A 20016-nucleotide genomic window follows, 5' to 3' on the forward strand; every position below is an offset into this window, starting at 1 on the left:
TCCTCAATTCTTGTCATTCTTTTTCCTTTATTCTGCTCTGCGGTAGTTATTTCCACTATTTTATCTTCCAGGTCACTTACCCGTTCTTCTGCCTCAGTTATTCTGCTATTGATTTCTTCTAGAGAATTTTTAATTTCATTTATTGTGTTGTTCATCATTGTTTGTGTGTTCTTTAGGTCTTCTAGGTCCTTGTTAAATATTTCTTGTATTTCCTCCATTCTGTTTCCACGATTTTGGATCATCTTTACTGTCATTACTCTGAAGTCTTTTTCAGGTAGACTGCCTGTTTCCTCTTCATTTGTTTGGTCTGGTGGGTGTTCCCCTTGTTCATCTGCTGTGTATTTCTCTGTCTTCTCATTTTGCTTAACTTACTGTGTTTGGGGTCTATGTTTCACAGGCTGCAGGTTCATAGTTCCCGTTGTTTTTGGTGTCTGCTCCCAGTGGGTAAGGTTGTTTCAGTGGGTTGTGTACCTCTTCCTGGTAGAGGGGACTGGTGCCCATGTTCTGGTGGATGAGGCTGGGTCTTGTCTTTCTGGTGGGCAGGGCCACGTCCAGTGGTGTGTTTTGGGGTGTTTGTGAACTTACCATTTTAGGCAGCCTCTCTGCTAATTGGTGGTTTTGTGTTCCTGTCTTGCTAGTTGTTTGGCATAGGGTGTCCAGCACTGTAGCTTGCTGGTTGTTGAGTGCAGCTCGGTCTTAGCGTTGAGGTGGAGATCTCTGGGAAAGCTTTCCCTGTTTGATATTGCGTGGGGCCAGGAGGTCTCTGGTGGACCAATGTCCTGAACTTGGCTCTCCCACCTCACAGGCTCAGGCCTGACACCCGACCATTGTACCAAGACCCTGTCAGCCACACGGCTCAGAAGAAAAGGGAGAGAAGAAAAAATTAGAAAGTAGGAAAATAAATAAATAAAATAAAGTTATTAAAATAGAAAAAAAATTATTAAAAATAAAAAAAACTAGGAAGTAAAAAAAAGAGAGAGAAAGAAAGCAGAGAGCAACCAAACCAAAAAACAAATTCTCCAATGATAACAAGCATTAAAAACTATATTAAAAAAGAAAAACAAAAGGACAGCCAGAACCCTAGGACAAATGGCAAAAGCAAAACTATATAGACAAAACCACACAAAGAAGCTTACACATACTCACAAAATGAGAAAAAGGAAAATATATATATATATTAAAAAAATTTAAAAAGGAAGAGAGCAACCAAATCAATGAACAAATCTACCAATGATAATAAACTCTAAATACTAAACTAAGAATAACATAAAACCAGAAACAAATTAGATGCAGAAAGCAAACCCCAAGCCTGTAGTTGCTCCCAAAGTCCATCACCTCAATTTTGGGATTATTTGTTGTCTATTCAGGTATTCCACAGATGAAGGATACATCAAGTTGACTGTGGAGATTTAATCCGCTGCTCCCCAGTCTGCTGGGAGAGATTTCCCTTTCTCTTCTTTGTTCGCACAGCTCCCAGGGGCTCAGCTTTGGATTTGGCTCCACCTCTGCGTGTAGGTTGCCTGAGAGCGTCTGTTCCCTGCCCAGACAGGACAGGGTTAAAGGAGCAGATGATTAGGGGGCTCTTTCTCACTCGGACTCGGGGGAGTGAGGGGTACAAAATGAGGGGTGAGCCTGCGGTGGCAGAGGCCGGCGTGACGTTGCACCAGCCTGAGGCGCACCATGTGTTCTCCCAGGGACGTTGTCCCTGGATCACGGGACCCTGGCAGTGGCGGGCTGCACAGGCTCCCGGGTGGGGAGGTGTGGATAGTGACCTGTGCTCGCACACAGGCTTCTTGGTGGCTGCAGCAGCAGTGTTAGTGTCTCATGCCCGTCTCTGGGGTCCGTGCTGATAGCTGCGGCGTGAGCCCATCTCTGGAGCTCGTTTAGGTGTTTCTCTGAATCCCCTCTCCTCGCGCACCCTGAAACAATAATGGTCTCTTGCCTCTTAGGCAGGTCCAGACTTTTTCCTAGACTCCCTCCTGGCTAGCTGTGGTGCACTAGCCCCCTTCAGGCTGTGTTCATGCAGCCAACCCCAGTCCTCTCCCTGGGATCTGACCTCCGAAGCCCGAGCCTCAGCGCCCAGCGCTCACCTGCCCCGGCAGCTGAACAGGGAAGCCTGTCAGGCTGGTGAGTGCTGGTCGGCACCCATCCTCTGTGGGGGAATCTCTCCACTTTGCCCTCTGCACCCCTGTTGCTGTGCTCTCCTCCGTGGCTCCGAAGCTTCCCCCCCGCTGCCATCCGTCTCCGCCATTGAAGGGGCTTCCTAGTGTGTGGAAACTTTTCCTCCTCCACAGCTCCCTTCCAGAGGTGCAGGTCCCATCCCTATTCTTTTGTCTCTGTTTTTTCTTTTTTCTTTTGCCCTACCCAGGTACATGGGGAGTTTCTTGCCTTTTGGGAAGTCTGAGGTCTTCTGCCAGCGTTCAGTAGGTGTTCTGTAGGAGCTGTTCCACATGTAGATGTAGTTTTGATGTATTTGTGGGGAGGAAGGTGATCTCCCATGTTTTACTCCTCCCCCATCTTGAAGGCGCCCCCCCCTTTCATTGTTATTTAACTATTATTATCATTAAAGTTTTTTCGAATTCTTGTGATATCTTCTTTGACCCATGATTATTTAGAAGTCTGGTCTTTTAGAAGTATGGGGGTTTTCTATATAGTTCATTGATTTCTCACTTAATTCCATTATGATTCAAATACACTATGATTTCAGTCCTTTGAAATTTACTAAAAATTATTTTATGCCACAACATGGCTTATTTATCTTGATGAGAGTTCCATTTATACTTTTAAAAATATTGTTCAATTGTAGTGTTACTCTAAGTGTCACTTAGGATCATTGATGGTATTGTTTAAATCTTGACTCTGTCTGATTTCTTTCTATTTGTTATACCAGTCACAGAGAGGAGGGTTAAAATCTCTTAAAATCTCTTAACTGTGACTTTGGATTTGTTTGTTTTTCCTTTTAGTCCTGTCAGTTTTTGCTTCATGTATTTTTTTTTTTTTTTTTTTTTTTTTGGTGGTACATGGGCCTCTCACTGCTGTGGCCTCTCGCACTGCGGAGCACAGGCTTTGGACGCGTAGGCTCAGCGGCCATGGCTCACAGGCCTAGCTGCTCCGCGGCATGTGGGATCTTCCCGGACCGGGGCACGAACCCGTGTCCCCTGCATTGGCAGGCGGACTCTCAACCACTGTGCCACCAGGGAAGCCCCTGCTTCATGTATTTTGAATCTCTGTTATTAAGTGGTGCACATTTAAATTGTCCTGCTGATGAAGTGACCCTTTTTATAAAATGTGTCTCATATAAACATCACCATATATTCTTATTTCACAGGTGGCATGGTATATTTACTTTTACCATCCTTTTACTTTTGGTCTACCTGCATCTTTAAATTTAAAATGTGTCTCTTGTGGATACCTTTCTATGTCTTACTTAATCTAACAATCATTGTCTTTTCTTTTTTTTTTAATATATTTATTTATTTTTGGCTGTGTTGGGTCTTCGTTTCTGTGCGAGGGCTTTCTCTAGTTGTGGTAAGCGGGGGCCACTCTTCATCACAGTGCGCGGGCCTGTCACTGTCGTGGCCTCTCTTGTTATGGAGCATAGGCTCCAGACGCGCATGCTCAGTAGTTGTGGCTCATGGGCCCAGTTGCTCCACGGCATGTGGGATCTTCCCAGACTAGGGCTCGAACCCATATCCCCTGCATTGGCAGGCAGATTCTCAACCACTGCGCCACCAGGGAAGCCCAACAATCATTGTCTTTTAATTGGAGTATTTAGTTCCTTTATAATTAATGTAGTTCTTAATAATCATTGGGTTTGGGTTACCATTTTTCTATTTCTTTTTTGTCTGTGCTGTCTGGTTTTTGTTCCTCTGTTCCTGATTTTCTGACTTCTTTAGATTAATCGAATATATTTATATTTGAATCCACTCTGTTTACTCTCTTGAATTTGTAGCAGTATCACTTAGTATTATTTTCTCAGTGAGTGTTCTCGTGATTACAGTGTATATCCCCTATCATCATCTTCTACTTAGAATGTTACTTAAATTGTAATATTTTACAACTTCATGTGAAATATAGGAACTTTACAACACTATAATTCCATTCACCTACCTCTGTCGTTTGTGCTAGTGTTTTCATATATTTTATTTATAAATATGTATAAACCCCCAAATGTTATTTTTTGCTTTAGACTTTGAGGTTTTTAAAATTATTTTAAAGAATTGAAAAGTAATGTTTTGTATTTACCTACCTTTTTTTCCATTTCTGCTCTTCTTTTCCTGTAGACATTTGTCCAGTTGTTTTAGCACCATAAGTTGAAGATACTTTTCTTTCTTCATTGATTTACCTTGGTTTCTTTGTTGAAAATCAAGTGATAAGGTATATGTGTGTCTAACTTTTGGTCTTCTCTAAGCCAGTTCAGTGACTTCATTTCAGATAATGTTTTTCAGTTTCATAACTTCGATTTTAAACTCTTCATCTGATAAGTCCAGTATCTGGTTTATATGTAGTTTTGCTTGTGTTAACTTTAAAGTCTTGATTATGGGTCAGTTTTTCCTACTTCTTTGCATGTCTCATGTTTTTTTAGTTGGATGCTGGATATTGTATATAAAATAATACTAGAGTGTAATATAGATAATATTTTCCTTATGAAAGACTCACCCTTTTCTTTCTCTGGTTGCTAAGTTGGGGATCTAATCTCTTCCATATATTAGGAGTTGAGTTGAATAGGTGATAATTTAATTCTTAACATCAAATCACCTCAGGTTTTAAGGAGGGGCAGTCCCCTACCTCAGCAGGTCTTTCAGATATGAGTATGGTGAGACTGTAGGATCTCTCACTGCTTTGCAGCCTTTGCCTGAAACTTCCTATGCTACCATGTACTACTCAGCTAAAGACATGAGGGTTAGAATTGGCTAATGAAGAAGACTGTATCTGTGGTTGGGCTTCTCAGATTCCAGTTGCCAGCGTGTGGCCATTAAAATTTCAGCTGGTTTCTCCTTTGGCAAGTACAATCCTACATGTGTTTGTGTCCTAACTTGGCAGATACTCCCAGCAATGAAAGTGGTTACCACTCTCTACTTAAATAGGAAGAGCTCATCCTTCTCTAAACTACTTCACTTAGACTTAAATGGATCCACAGTTTTTGGGTCACTTTTTGGTAAAAAAATATAATTTTTTTTAGTGTTTCTGATATTTTCTTATTGTAGGAGCAAGGTTTTTTCCAACAGTCTTCTACTTTCTAGCCATAAGGGGAACCCTATAGAAGGTACAAATAAAAACACAAGAAGAGCAACTGTATTCTCATTATGAACATAATTCATGCTTGTAGAAAATTTGGAAATACATAGAACATAATAAAGAAACATGAAGGAAGTGTGTATTTTTAAAGTGGAATTGACATAGTACCTATTTCTTTTATTTTTGCTTAATCTCACATTTTTACCATTCTATGTCAAAAGTTAAACAGTATTTTACAGGTTAAAATTATAATGCAGCATTTTGAATTATGCAACAAGTGGATGTTCATTATAAAAAATAAACAGGTAAAACAAGAAACTTTAAACATTATATGTAATTCATAAAAAACAGTACTGCAATGAACATCATAGAAAGATAGGTAGAAAGTGACAGAGGAATTTGCACCTAGGATCTCAGATTCTAGAAATTCTGTTCTTAACTACTGCACTAGACTTCCTCTGGCTCGTTTCAGATAACATGGGGAGAAATGCCTGCTTTTGCAATATATTGCTGAGGTAAGACTTGTTTGGTGATTAGGTAGGGATATGGTTGAAGGAATAATCCATCATGAGTCTCAGTTTTTTGAAGGTTTGTGAGTGCGATTGGTCTGTGTATTCAGTAAATGAGATTCTTTTTTTTTTTAAATTTATTTATTCATTTATTTATTTTTGGCTGTGTTGGGTCTTCGTTTCTGTGCGAGGGCTTTCTCTAGTTGTGGCAAGTGGGGGCTACTCTTCATCGCGGTGCGCAGGCCTCTCACTGTCGCGGCCTCTCTTGCTGTGGAGCACAGGCTCCAGATGCACAGAGCTCAGCATTTGTGGCTCACGGGCCCAGTTGCTCCGTGGCATGTGGGATCTTCCCAGACCAGGGCTCGAACCCGTGTCCCCTGCATTGGCAGGCAGACTCTCAACCACTGCGCCACCAGGGAAGCCCCAAATGAGATTCTTTCAAACATATGTTTAAGCCTTTTTTGGTATAAAAACAAAATCGTAGATAATTTTAGTTCTTCAGGATTATCTCTGTAATATGAATGCAAAGAAGATAAAACTAAATGATTTTAAGGCCTTTAACTTTCCTGTCCTTCCATATATGCCTTTTGAAAGAATAAGTCTATTTTTATTTTCTTATTTGAATGATAGTAACTTATGGTTAGTTAACACACTGAAACTTATAAAAGTAAAATATACATTTCTTTGCCGTTAATTTTGCTCAAGAAATTCAAAGTAATTTTAATATTTCTCAAAAAGTTATAGATGCTAAGCATGTAACTTATCTCATACCAAAATGAATTCCATTTAGAGAAAATGCTTAAATTAAAAAATGAGACTCTAATTTCTAGGACATGGCATTGAAGAATTTTTAAAATAATCTGAGCAAGAACTATGCAACATATAAAACCATAGAAGAAAAGGTTGATAAATTTGAATATATAAAATTTAAAATGTTACCACTGCACACCTGTTAGAATGATCAAAATCTGAATTCTGGCAAGGATGTGGAGCAACAAGATCATTGCTGATGGGAATGCAAAATGAATGGTACAGCCACTTTGGAAGACAGATTGGCAGACTCTTACAAAACTAAACATACTCTTACCATGTGATCAGCAGTCATGCTCTTTAGTATTCACCTAAAATAGTTGAAAATTTATGTACACACAGAAACTTGCACATGGATGTTTTTAGTGGCTTTATTCATAATTGCCAAAATTTGGAAGTGACCAAGATGTCCTTCAGTAAGTGAATGAATAAATAAACTGTGGCATATCCAGACAATGGAATGTTATTCAGTGCTAAAATGAAAACTGCTAAATAAAGACATGAAAATACATGGAACATTAAATGCATATTACAAGTCAAAGAAGCCAATCTGAGAAGGCTACATACTTTATGATTCCAGCTATGTGATGTTCTGGAAAAGGCACAAACAACTATAGAGACAGTAAAAAGATCAGTGATTGCTAGGGGCTAGAGGGCAGGGAGGGATGAACAGGTAAGCACAGAAGATTTTTAGGGAAGTGTCACTATTTGGTATGAAACTACAATAGTGAATACATGTCATTATACATTTGTCAAAATTTGTAGAAAGTACAGAACCAAGGATGAACCCTAATGTAAATTAAGGGCTTCGAGTGATAATGATGTCTGTGTAGGTTCCTCAGTTACAATAAATTTACGTTGTGGCACGCGACTCTGATGGCAGGCGAGGTTATACATGTATGTGTACATGGGTATATGGGAACTCTTGTAAATTATGCTCAATTTTGCTGTGAACCTAAAACTCTAAAAAATAATGTTATAAAAATTTTTTTTTAACCTTGAAAGACCTACCAAAGCAAACCAAAAATCTTGGGGAAATGTTTGTAAATGTATGACAAGCCTAATAACTGATTTCTAAATTTAAAACTTACAAATAAAGAGGTAAAAGACAGTAGTTAATAGAAAAGGGACATAAAGAACATGAGTGCACTATTTATAGCAAAATAAAAATAAGTAAAGTTTTTAAATATCAGAGTTGCCCCATTTAAACCTTTCAAATTGTTATATGTCAGAAGGTAGTGACATGGCATGAAGAAATGCTCATAAACTGTTGGTGGGTCTAAACATTTTGGGAGGGTACTTTGGTACTTATAAAAGTTTAACCTCACATTCCTTTTGATCTAACATTTCCTTGTTGAAAAAATGTATCCTACAAATATCTGCGAACTTGTATGCAAGGTTATGTGCACAAGGATTTCTCTAGATGTTTTAGCTGCAAGTAATAGAAACTAGCTTTAAATAGTGAGATCATTACTTCTCATAACTGGAAGTTCCAGACTTCAGTAGAAGCATGTATATACGAATAACTAATAGGTTAATCATCATTTAACCTGGCTCTGTTTAAGAAAAAAGTTTCTAAAAACTTCTGTTAGCTAATAAATTTTTAGCTTAATTTAACTTCTAAAAATTTTATATATGATTTTAATCGACTTTCCTTTTCATAATATATAGTTCTAACTTTTATCACATCTGACTGGTCTCCTCTTAGTCTAAATTAATGAACTGTGACTCTACTAGTCACTTCTTATAAGTATTTAATAGAGGGAGAAAACAGTTAAAAGATGAAAAATTGGACAGTTTCCTCCATTTCTAATAGTGGCTTTGTTTATTTTATCTCAGCTTCAGGAAACAGCAGTGAGTTTTAGTTCATTGTTCTAAATATATTTTGACCTTTCATAGCTGTACCTGTTGTGACTTGCCAACAGATTTTTCAAACTGAAGAATAAAAAAAGAACATAAGAACTTTGTTATGGAAGCCTGTTCTGTCTTCTCAAAAATCATTATCACCTGTTCTTTATTTTTGATTCATTTGTTTATGTGTAAATTGCTGTTTTCACCTGTGTTGCCTGGTATTTTAGGTCATGGTTATAGTGTGGAGAGGGGAGAGGTCCACAGGGGGCATCTGACCTTATTCTACATCTATGCCATTGCTATATCTTTAAAGCTTGGGGGCTGTAAGTCATGCTTTTTTGGGTAACATTTTCAAAATATGTAGAGAATAATGATAAGAAAACAAAATTTTTCCTACAATTATAATATGATTATTTAACAACAGTTTACATCAAATATGTTTTAAAATTTAGTTGCATGAAATTGAGTGAAGTAATCTCAGTCACTGTTTTTCTTGTGTCTGTGGTTCTTCCTTCTTTTTCTTATTTTATGTGTTTGTGCCCCCTCCTCCCTTATTTTCTTGATTAGATTTTAGCAAGTTTACCTAAAACTGGAAGAAATGAATACTTTCTAATAAATATAATTTACTGAAACTGACTCCAGGAAATAGAGCTGTCTGAACAGTCAACCTTCATAGAAGAAATAGAGAAGTGTCTTAGAATAAACCCTAGAAAATTTTTAACTGCAAAGAATTTCACATGGGAATTCTACTGAAATATTAAAGAATGTGTTATTCCAATGCTAAGTAGTTTAAATAAACTGTTACAGAGCATAGAAAAGACTTAAATCTTCTAGCTTGTCTTTGTGAGACAGTGTAACATTTGTGCTTGCAACATAAATCTGCAGACCAGTATTGCGTACGATTATTGATGCAGAATTCCTAAATAAAGAATTTTCTGTCTCTCATCCTCACAGGCAGCATCATACTTAATGGGCAAATATTAGAAGTAGTTCCTTAAAGTTAAGAGTAAGCCAAGAATTTCTGGTATCACCACTGTTTTATCAAAATGTGACATACCCCAAAATGATTGGTAAATTATATCACATAAAAGTTTTTTTAATACTGCTTAGTCAAAATTGGGATGAAGAATCATAAGCCAGATGACCAAATATTTACATCCCATACCATGAAAGGACTAATATCACTAAAACATAAAGAGCCTTCTGTAAATCAGTGAGAAAAGTGATCAACACCACAATAGAAAATTGAGCAAAAGAAAAGAACAGACTATTCACAGGAAGGAAATAAAGTATAAACAAGTATTCAACTGCTCAATGTCATTTATAAGAGAGATACAAATTAAAACTATACTTGTTAAGACCTTGTTCTTATCAACAATAGCACATGAGCCTCCCCTATTTATGTTGTTGCTGGGAATGTAAACTGGTACAACCTCTATAGATGACAATTTTGGCAAAATTTATCAAATTACAGATGGACAGCCCTTTGATTTGGCAGTTTCTCTTTTAGAGCCTACCCTTAAGATACAATTGAGAATATACATAGTGTGCGAGATTAGTTATTGGAATCTTGGTTCTTAAAGCAAAAGATTGAAGATAACCTGAATATCCATCAATATGGGATCATAATATTCCATAATGTAATGTTATGCAGCTAATAGATGAATGGATGGATGGATGGATAAATAGATACATAAGTAAAAGGGAAACATATCAACATCTCTGATAGAATAAGTAATATAAAAGCAAAGTTCAGAACTGTGTTACCATTTGTACATAAAAAGCAAGAGGCACAGAACACAATATATTATATGGTTTGAAGAATATTTCTGGAAAGGTACACAAAGAACTGGCAACATTGGATGCCTTTGGAAGAGGGTAGCTTGAAGCCAGGACTTTTTTGTATCTTTTGTCTATTGAAGCTTCCAAAATTAAACTTCCATTAAGCAGTTGTATATTTTGAATCCTTGGTATGTAAATTATCTGTGTATTATCTGTGACCATTACAACCAGATACAATCAGTTTTATTATTTATTTGGTTAGTACTTATGGAAATACTTTTACAGCTGTTTTAAAATTGAATCTTTTGTTTCAGGATCTCCAGCAGAACTATCTCCTACTACTCTTTCCCCTGTTAATCATAGTTTGGGTAAGTTGCAAATACTTTTCCCCTACTGTTTTTATACCTTTTTAATTAAATGTCCTTTCTGGTAATTATTTTCCATATATATGAGAAAGAGATCCCAGCGAATAATCAAATGATTGTTCAACTTGGTGCTTTCTAAAAATGATACTGATAATGTGCCTCAATATTACTAAAACTCTTTTCTCCTGGCACATATAAGAAGTTAATAATCTTTTTATTCATGGAAATCATATTCATGAAAAATGTTCTTATATGGCTGGATTTTTATGTATATATTTAGTTTCTGATGTATTTTATAATAGCAATTATTCATATGAGATGTGTGTATAAATATATATAGACATATATCACTCACATGTACATGTAGTATGGGAGATGATATATATATGTGATAGCTAATACATATGTATATATGTGTGTATACGGTCTGTAGTTTATTCTTGGTCTTCATTTTACCTCACTATTTCACAATTTCTTTTCAGTTTCTACACATTGGAATTTGTTCTACAAAATTGTCATTTTTTTCCCATGATATTGCTTATGATGCATTTTAATCAAAATGACAGCACTTAAATACATGTGATCCTCATTTTCCCATGAAATATGTAGATTCTTTTGATTTATATTCTGTTTCCACTTGCATACTGTATGTTTTCTTTTTTTTTTTTTTGTATGTTTTATTACTTTCTGTTTCTTGTGTATATTTGGGTTTTCTATTTTTGTAACTAGGGTAACTCAGTGAGAATCTCATGTTAAAATAGACAAATGTCAAAAATATGTTGTATTTTGTATCCTATCATGACATCTTTTTTTTCCCTGTGGCTTTTGACTCATTAATCTTTGCTTCAGCTTTGTTCTACTCTGTCCTACCCCAAATTAACTTTATAATGCAAATTGACTGTGGCACAAGCAGGGTAAAACTACTGTTAGAATAAATGATCCACCATAAAGTCTAAGAAAGCTGTTTGAAGATTAGAATGACTTAATGAGATAGGGGAAATTTGAGAAATTGAAAATCTGGAGTGCTCTTTGGAATCTGGAGTTCGTGATGTAGATGTTAAGTCTGTTTCCTGGGCTGTTGCCAGTGTAGGCTGGCATAGAACATGTAAAGGTGATGATATTCGGTCTATTCTTGGCTTGAGGTGGCTTGAATTATTCACACACATTTCTTTTATGTGTTTGTTTTTTCTGCCCCAGATTTGCAGCCTGTTACTTACTCAGAACCTGCATTTTGGTGTTCAATAGCGTATTACGAATTAAACCAGAGGGTTGGAGAGACCTTCCATGCATCACAGCCCTCACTCACCGTAGACGGCTTCACAGATCCATCAAATTCAGAGAGGTTCTGCCTAGGTTTACTCTCTAACGTCAACAGAAATGCTACAGTAGAAATGACAAGAAGACATATAGGTATGTTTTTTTCCCTTATGTGAAAAACCAATGCCATATACTCACAATGTGAGCATTATGTGGTTTACCACATCAAGAGATTGTGTGCAAAAAAGCCTGCCTTCTCTCTCCCACCTTAAGGGCAGTCATGTTGAAGTGCACAGCTTCACAGCTTTTAGTAGATCCTGGTGATCCTTCTGTCTGTGAACTTTTATCTTGAGCTTCTGTTAATTTGGCACCCTCGATACTGGGAAGTCCTTCAATAAATACGTGTTAAAATAACTTTACTCTGCTGAGCCTCTACCAGTCATAAAATTGTCATGTTCAGATTTTAGGGATGTAATTTTAACAAATCATGAGTTTTTTTTTCAGTTTGTTTACATCTCCTAGTTTTTTCCCCCTTTCAGTGAATTCATATGTTAGATCTGCACACTGTTAATCTGATGCAGGATATCTAAAACAAGAACGACCATTTAATTTGTTCAAAAATAATTCATAGAATCTCAAAATGTGGTAATCCCAGGCACCCTTTCAGCAAGTTGGTGAGGTAAAAACAATTTTCACAGTGGTACTGAGATGCTGTTTGCCATTTTCACTCTTGTTCTCTCTTGACTGTACAGTGAAGTATTCCAGAGGCTTACAAGGCTTACGATTTTGCAAGGAATTAAACGTAGACTCTGATGAGAATTCTGTTGTCTTCTCTTAAGCCAGACATTAAGGATATTTGCAAAAATATAAAACATTGCTACTCTTCTCACTAATTTTTTCTTTGGTTTGCAAAATAGTTATTTTTCACAAACTTGTTTATGTTAATATGTAGTGGGTTTATTATTTTGATTTTCAAATGAATTAATTTTTTTGAATCTCAGTTTTCACACATAATATGGTAAGTTTGCATAGATGTAATCCACATAAACAACAACTCTTTGGGTCGTCAGTAGTTTTTTGACAATGAGGTAAAAAATAGTTTGAGCACCACAAAAATAACTAACATAGTTCTCATCACCTTAAAGTAACTTCTTTTGATAATAATTTGCTTCTGTTCATTTAATTAACCATCACCTCCTATGAGAAATAATGATGATCACTAAAGAGTCAATGTGATATTGCAAAGTGCTAGTGACTTCAGAGGTCTGTTAGTTGGCTCCATGTGGAATTTCTCAAATCTTGCTTGATGTGTATATTTTATATCATCTTCCTAAGGTACTCAGGTATCTTATAGGTGAGGAAGGCCTCTGAATATCTGCCCTCTTTTCAGTAAAACAGTTCTGATTTTTCCATGTTCTAATTAGGGCTCTGCATAAACATTTAACAAAAGGTTTACCCTACCTTACTTACTTCTGTACAAAATTTTAGAGTGCTGTAATTATTGGATCATCTTTTTTTATTTTTGATTTCTAGTTTATTGGGTGCTTTTGATCAGAAACTATAGCCTGAAAAATCTCTACTTTTTGGACTTAATGTTTTCCTAATGGTCAAGTGAACAACTTTATTTTTTATATAAGTATTCTGTAGTCATTAAGAGAACTGGGCACCAGGTTCCATATTTATGTAGTAAATCTGGCTTGTTGGTTTTTATTAATTTTCTTTTGCTGCGTAACATATTACCACACACTTACCAGCCTAAAACCACACAAATTTACTGTGTCACAGTTTTTGTGGGTTAGGAGTCTCCTCAGGGTCTCACAAAGGGAAATCAAAGGGTCAGCTGGGCTGTGTTCTCATCTGAAGCTTGAGGTCCTTTTCCAAGCTCACAGGTGATTATTGCAGAGTTCACTTCCTTGAAGTTGTGGCGCTGAGATCCTCATTTCCTGCAGACTGTAAGCTAGAGGCTGCTATCAGCAACTAGAGGCCACCTGCGTGGCCCCCTCCATCTTCACAGTCAGCAGTGAAGACTCTGTTGTGTTGAATTCCTGTTGCTCACACTTTGAATCACTTTCACCAGGGCCAGCCCAGTCCCTTTTAAGGGCTGTCACCTGATTAAGTCAGGCCCACCAAAGGTAGTCTTAGTTTCTTATGGTCAGTTGATTTGAGAACTTAATTACATCTGAAAGATCCCTTTAAGCAGTATGTAGATTAGTGTTTGATTGAATAATTGAGAAGATAAATACACCGGGGTGAGAATCTTAAGTGCTATCTTAGAATTCTGCTTTTCACAATTTTTTCTTTAATCCTTGTATTGCTAATATTTTATGTATATTTGATCTGCTCATATTTTATGTATATATTTGATCTGTCAAATTCTGAAAGGTATATTAAAATCTCCCAATATAATTTTTTCTTATCTAATTCTGCTTATATAAATAGGGACCTAGACCTAGTTGCCCCCATAATATATATAGTTATAAAAGGGGCAGATGACTCTGACCTCTTGATAATTTTTATTACCTTTTTTCTTAACCATAGTGGGCTCTTTAAAGAAATACTGTTTATTATAATGAAGGCATATTAATCCAGACATTAGTTAATTCCTTCAAATGAATTCTTTTATTTATTTAGAAATAACTGTAATTTGTATGAAATTCTTTATTTTGCTATCCATTCACTTTTCTGCGTTGCTGAAGTATTTTTGATAAGCACGTATTATCTTTACAAATCAATAAAATCATTTTTAAAAAATACTTGGAAAAATGTACAGTGGTATGTTTCAAAGTTAGATTTCAAAAAAGCATAGCTATGGAAAAAGTCATCAAAATACTTTATGTCATTTTACTATCCTCTGAGAAGACTCTTTGAAAGTCATGCTGAAATAGTAAATGTTGTAAAACTGATTCCATATATATTTTGTTTTAGGAAGAGGAGTGCGCTTATATTACATAGGTGGAGAAGTTTTTGCTGAGTGCCTAAGTGATAGTGCAATCTTTGTGCAGAGCCCCAATTGTAATCAGAGATACGGCTGGCACCCTGCAACAGTGTGTAAAATTCCACCAGGTATGGATACAACAATGTAAATAAACCTATTGTATCAACTTGCTGAGTTTTTCTTTGCTATTACTTTTAGGAATCAGGAGATGATTTGCATGCTCATATTCTAAAATCTGTAGCCCTTTTAAAATGATTTTCTAATAGTAATATTCTTTTTACATAATTTTTAAATCTTTTTCTCAATCGTAGGCTGTAACCTGAAGATCTTCAACAACCAGGAATTTGCTGCTCTTCTGGCTCAGTCTGTTAATCAGGGTTTTGAAGCCGTGTATCAGCTAACTAGAATGTGCACCATAAGAATGAGTTTTGTGAAAGGGTGGGGAGCAGAATACCGGTATGAAATACATATTCGGTTCTTAAATTTCCACAACGTAATTCTTTTTTCTTTCATTCTTTGTATCTTCTGAAGTTCATGTGTATTTATTTTCCTTGAGGTTTATAGAGTCAGCAGATCTTTATGTAAAATAACAAAAGAAAGTTGGAGGCCTCTGGATTCAAAACTGTTGCAAATTCCTGTGCTGGCATTATGGAACAAAGAATTAAAACAGGGTACTGTAATAGAATGCAGAGTGTTAAATACCATAAATGGCATATTGGAAGGGTTATGTCAGTTCATGGAAGGAGAGATGTTTCCCTGGGGCTGGGGGAGGTGGTGATGACACAGGGTCTGGGTTCTGAAAGATGCCTAGGATTTCGGTAGTCACAGGTTTGTGGGGTGGGAAGTGATGATCCTGGCAGTAGAGTACAGTTCAGTTTGACTGGAGTATAGAAAGTAAAGAAGAATAAGGCTGGACAAATAAGTTGAGACAACTTCAGTATAAGGTTAAAAGGTGGAACTTCATTCAGTAATAGAAGGGAGTACTTGTTAGGTGCCAGGCACTGTGCTGTGTTTTAGGTGCAGTATCTCACGCCTTTCAACATGGCTAAGAATTACTGTTGCTGTCTTTATCCTTTCTTTATAAGGTTGCAATCTTTCTAAGGTAAAAAATGGTCCAGACTAATATTTATTTGGAAATAGGCTTAGAAAATATTTGATAGTTTGCCCAAGGACACATTCTAAGTGGTAGAGACGGGACTTGAGGAAAGCTCTGCTTGACTCTTAACCTCTTCTCTAAGGATAGTAAGTAGCAGTTATGTAATTGAGTTTTACCAAAGCTAATCTGTCATCAAGGGGTAAGATAGATTACGCTATTGATAAATTGAACAGTTGATTGGATTCCACAGCAAAGACAGGGAATACTTCATCAGCGTATTAAAGAATGAAAGTATAAGTGAAATACTTAGTCTTTCTTCAGTTCACATTGCTTACTGTCTGAATGTCTGCTTAAGAAGATATTCATATAGAATGGTAATAGTACTCCTGTTTCATTCAGCAGTTTGGGCCCTTCTTCAGAATTTATTTCATTTCATTTGAACTTGATTCCCTGTATTAAGTTTTGTGAGGTGTATGACTTTTGTGATGGTGAGATTTCAGATCTACTGGTTTGAATACTTTTATAAATATATGTGTTATATATGTATATTCTAGAATGAAGACTTGTCACTATTTTTTCTAAGTTATGTTAGTAGAAGAATTCACTTTTTGACTTTGCTGTAGCTCTCTTTTGTTTTAATCATTTCCCCTTTGAGATGTGATAACTTTAAAGAATGCTGAGGTTTTTTTTCCCTTTGATAAAAAATTATCAAATTGTTAATAAAATTAGATTTTATTGATATTAAATTAGATTGATAGTTGATATTAAAATTAGATTCAGATAGTACCATCTGATACCAGTTTATTAGGTCAGACTTTTTTTTCTCTTCAAAAGATCATAATGTTGAAGAACATGGTAGAAATTCAGTGGAATTAGATATGAATTGCATAGGTCAGGGAGAATTCCATGTATATCTGTGGGTGTCCTGTTAAGACCAGTTTTGATTGGTAGAGAGAGATACTGCCCTTCATTCACTGTGGACTCTGCTGTTCTTTAACCCAGAGCTAACTTAAAATCTATATGAGAAGCAGTAATATACAGTATGTTTTCATGGATAATGGAGTCAGGTACATCTACTTCGGATAATAAAGTAGTTTCCTTTAACATTTACAGATCAAAATAAATCAAATACCCATATATCTGTGAACTGTGGAACCTTTTATCCTTAATGACACTGGTGCGGAGGAGATAGATCTAATGGTTGGATTTCTAAAACTATCTTTTAGTTTCTTTACTGCCAGCTTGATTGCTTAGCGTAAAAATCAGGACATGGAGTAAGCAGGAAACATAGATGTGTAAAGAATTCATAGTTAATTGAGAAATATGTCTCAGTTAAGTGAATTAGTACTGAAACGAATAAACAGTTGGGGGACACATAATGTGTGTCTCAGACCCTGAGACAAGGGTTTGCATGCAAGAAGTTTATTCAGGAAATGGAGGGAGCACTGGTCAGGAAGGAGGAAGTAGGGAAGAGAGGTAGGGAGGAAAGGCAGCCAGTACCATTCTTAACCCATCTACTCTAGTGGGTGGGTCACTAGAGCTGTTCCCTTAGGAAAACTTTGGAAAACAGTAAAGAACACACAGAATTATCCCACCCAGAGGGAAGGGAAACTGGACCTTTAAATGCCAATTCCTGTGTCATTGCTTGAGGTCTATTCCTGGGGATGTTAATTTCCTGGCACTTCTGCTTTGCTATATATGTGGACGGAGCAGAGAAGTTCTCAGGCACAGAAATGCAGATGCCTACAATTGGAAATTGGCTAGACTAGAACACTGAAAATCTGAAGAGTATAGTGGGGCACTGACACCATCTGCTACAGAAAACCACATCCTTTGAAATACAGTTTTAAATTATATTGAGCATGTGTCACATGGAGATGAAGAGTTGATAATGGCCTTTTCTCATGTTTGAAGGGCTGTCATGTCGAAGAAGCAAGCGGACTTACTGACTTATTGTATATAATAAATAAGAACTAAAATCAGTATGTGGAAGTGACAGGATGTCACCGAACAATTTGCGATTCCCAGAGGGTAGCTCATTTTGTTTGAAGTACTAAAGGTGTTTCTTAGTAAAAGCCTGCATGATTTTGCTAAAAGGGATGTTGGTTGTTGGCTTTGTCAGGGAAAGTTGAGCCCCAATTCTTAACATTCTGTGATAAGCTTGGGTCAGAATTCTCTTTTGTTTTGCTATACTTTAAATTTGAATCCTATTCCATTTGGACTTCATTTGCTATTTGAGTATCTTCTATTCTGTGGATGATGAATAAGTAGGGTGACTTTATATATTCTGGTTTGCTTGGGACAGTGCTGGTTTACGTCTCTTGCCCTGTCAGTGATTATTTATAGTGACTACATTCTCCCTTAAAGGTGTCCCATTTTGGACGGTAAATATAAGGTTACTCTACTAATTTTAATTTGAGGGGAAAACAGTGTTTTTTTTCTCTTTAAAAGAAAAAAAGTCACATAAGTACTTTGAGGATTAAACAGTTTTCAAAATAGTAGATATACAAACTTGATACTCTGTCAGAAAAGAATCTAGGTTTTAGTATATATTGATACAACCTTTTGATTTATCTAAATTCTTCCATAGCCATGTTATTCTTTTAATTTCATAATTATTTTCTTGCATTCTTTTAACAGAAGGCAGACAGTAACAAGCACTCCTTGCTGGATTGAACTTCATCTGAATGGACCTCTACAGTGGTTGGACAAAGTATTAACTCAGATGGGATCCCCTTCAGTGCGTTGCTCAAGCATGTCATAAAGCTTTGTCACCAGTCAAGTCCCATCAAAAGACTTAATGTACCAACTCTTCTGTCATAGTATTTGTGTGTGGTCCCCGTGGACTGTTTACTATCCAAAAATTCAAGAGAAAACAGCACTTGAGGTCTCATCAATTAAAGCACCTTGTGGAATCGGTTTCCTATGTTTGAATATTAGATGGGAAAATTAGTGTCTAGAAATACCCTCCCATAAAGGAGGAAGAGAAGATTTTAAAGACTTACTGATGTCTTGTTGGGCATAAAACTGAGTGTCCCAAAGGTTTATTAATAACAGTAGTAGTTATGTGTACAGGTAATGTATCATGATCCAGTATCACAGTATTGTGCTGTTTATATACATTTTTAGTTTGCATAAATTAGGTGTGTGTGTGCTGCTTCTTGATTTAGGCAAGCCTTTATAAAGTTACAGTACCTAATCTGTTATTCCCACTTCTTCGTTATTTTTGTGTGTCTTTTTTAATATATAATATATATCAAGATTTTCAAATTATCATTTAGAAGCAGATTTCCCTTGTAGAAAAACTAATTTTTCTGCCTTTTACCAAAAATAAACTCTTGGGGGAAGAAAAGTGGATTAACTTTTGAAATCCTTGACCTTAATGTGTTCAGTGGGTCTTAAGTATTCATTCTTTTTGTGTTTGTTTACTTACTGCTAAAACCTTATGGAAATTTTTCCAGACCTCTCCTCCATTTCCACTTTTGTCCTGATACCAAAACAGTGTAGCGTGACATCCATCACCAATAATGGTTGCACTGATACCGCCAGCACCAGTTAATTCTGGGGTACGGTAACAAATCATATGGAGTAAGTCCCTTTGTCTTACACCAGATTTCAGTTTCAGCAGATGATAATAGACTTGTGTAACCTAGCAGTCTTTTGATTTATCTTTACACCTCATAAAAAATGCACAGGTGGCAGTATAATTATTTTCAGGGATATGCTACAATTATTTCAATATATTTATCCTTTTTAAAAATTCAATCTATAGAGATAAACACTCTTTAAAAAGGTATTTTAAAATATTTCAGTAGCAAACCTAGTGCTCTTTGAGTTGTTTCATTTGATTTAGTTACCAGATTGTATTATGGAATGGACCTTTTGTAAATGTAATTGCTTCAGCAGAATACCTAGAAAAGTAATGCTGAGGTATGATCAGCAGGTAAAGGCCATCTGTTTTTAAGGTATGTTGTATTAAATTTATACAATCTATGTTATTTTACACAATTATGAATTCTGAATTTTAAAATTTGGGGGAGAAGCAGTTTAGCAAGTTTTTTAGCTTATAATTACCTACACTCTGAGCTGTTCTTAACTAATTCTGACTATGTGGTGACTATTAGAACCAACCATGCATTTTGCTCTACAGTGACAGGAGATGTCGGAAACTCT

At 36.2% G+C, this 20016-nt stretch overlaps 1 protein-coding gene across 6 annotated transcripts in view; it reads left to right on the plus strand.

Annotated features, from left to right (window-relative positions):
• The window catches only part of SMAD2 (SMAD family member 2), a 99350-nt gene extending 80295 nt beyond the window's left edge, over window positions 1–19055 (plus strand). For 4 of the 6 annotated variants that reach the window (XM_060170292.1, XM_060170289.1, XM_060170288.1 and 1 more), the window contains 5 exons: window positions 10505–10558; window positions 11753–11965; window positions 14738–14875; window positions 15059–15203; window positions 18484–19055. In XM_060170292.1, the coding sequence (XP_060026275.1) occupies window positions 10505–10558; window positions 11753–11965; window positions 14738–14875; window positions 15059–15203; window positions 18484–18607 (674 nt within the window). In that variant the 3' untranslated portion in view covers window positions 18608–19055. The remainder of the gene's footprint in view (window positions 1–10504; window positions 10559–11752; window positions 11966–14737; window positions 14876–15058; window positions 15204–18483) is intronic. The other 2 variants (XM_060170287.1, XM_060170293.1) reach the window with 2 other exon arrangements.
• The last annotated feature ends 961 nt before the right edge of the window (window positions 19056–20016 follow it).

This window comes from Lagenorhynchus albirostris, chromosome 14 (genome assembly GCF_949774975.1).
Source record: "Lagenorhynchus albirostris chromosome 14, mLagAlb1.1, whole genome shotgun sequence".
NCBI classification, from domain to species: domain Eukaryota; kingdom Metazoa; phylum Chordata; class Mammalia; order Artiodactyla; family Delphinidae; genus Lagenorhynchus; species Lagenorhynchus albirostris.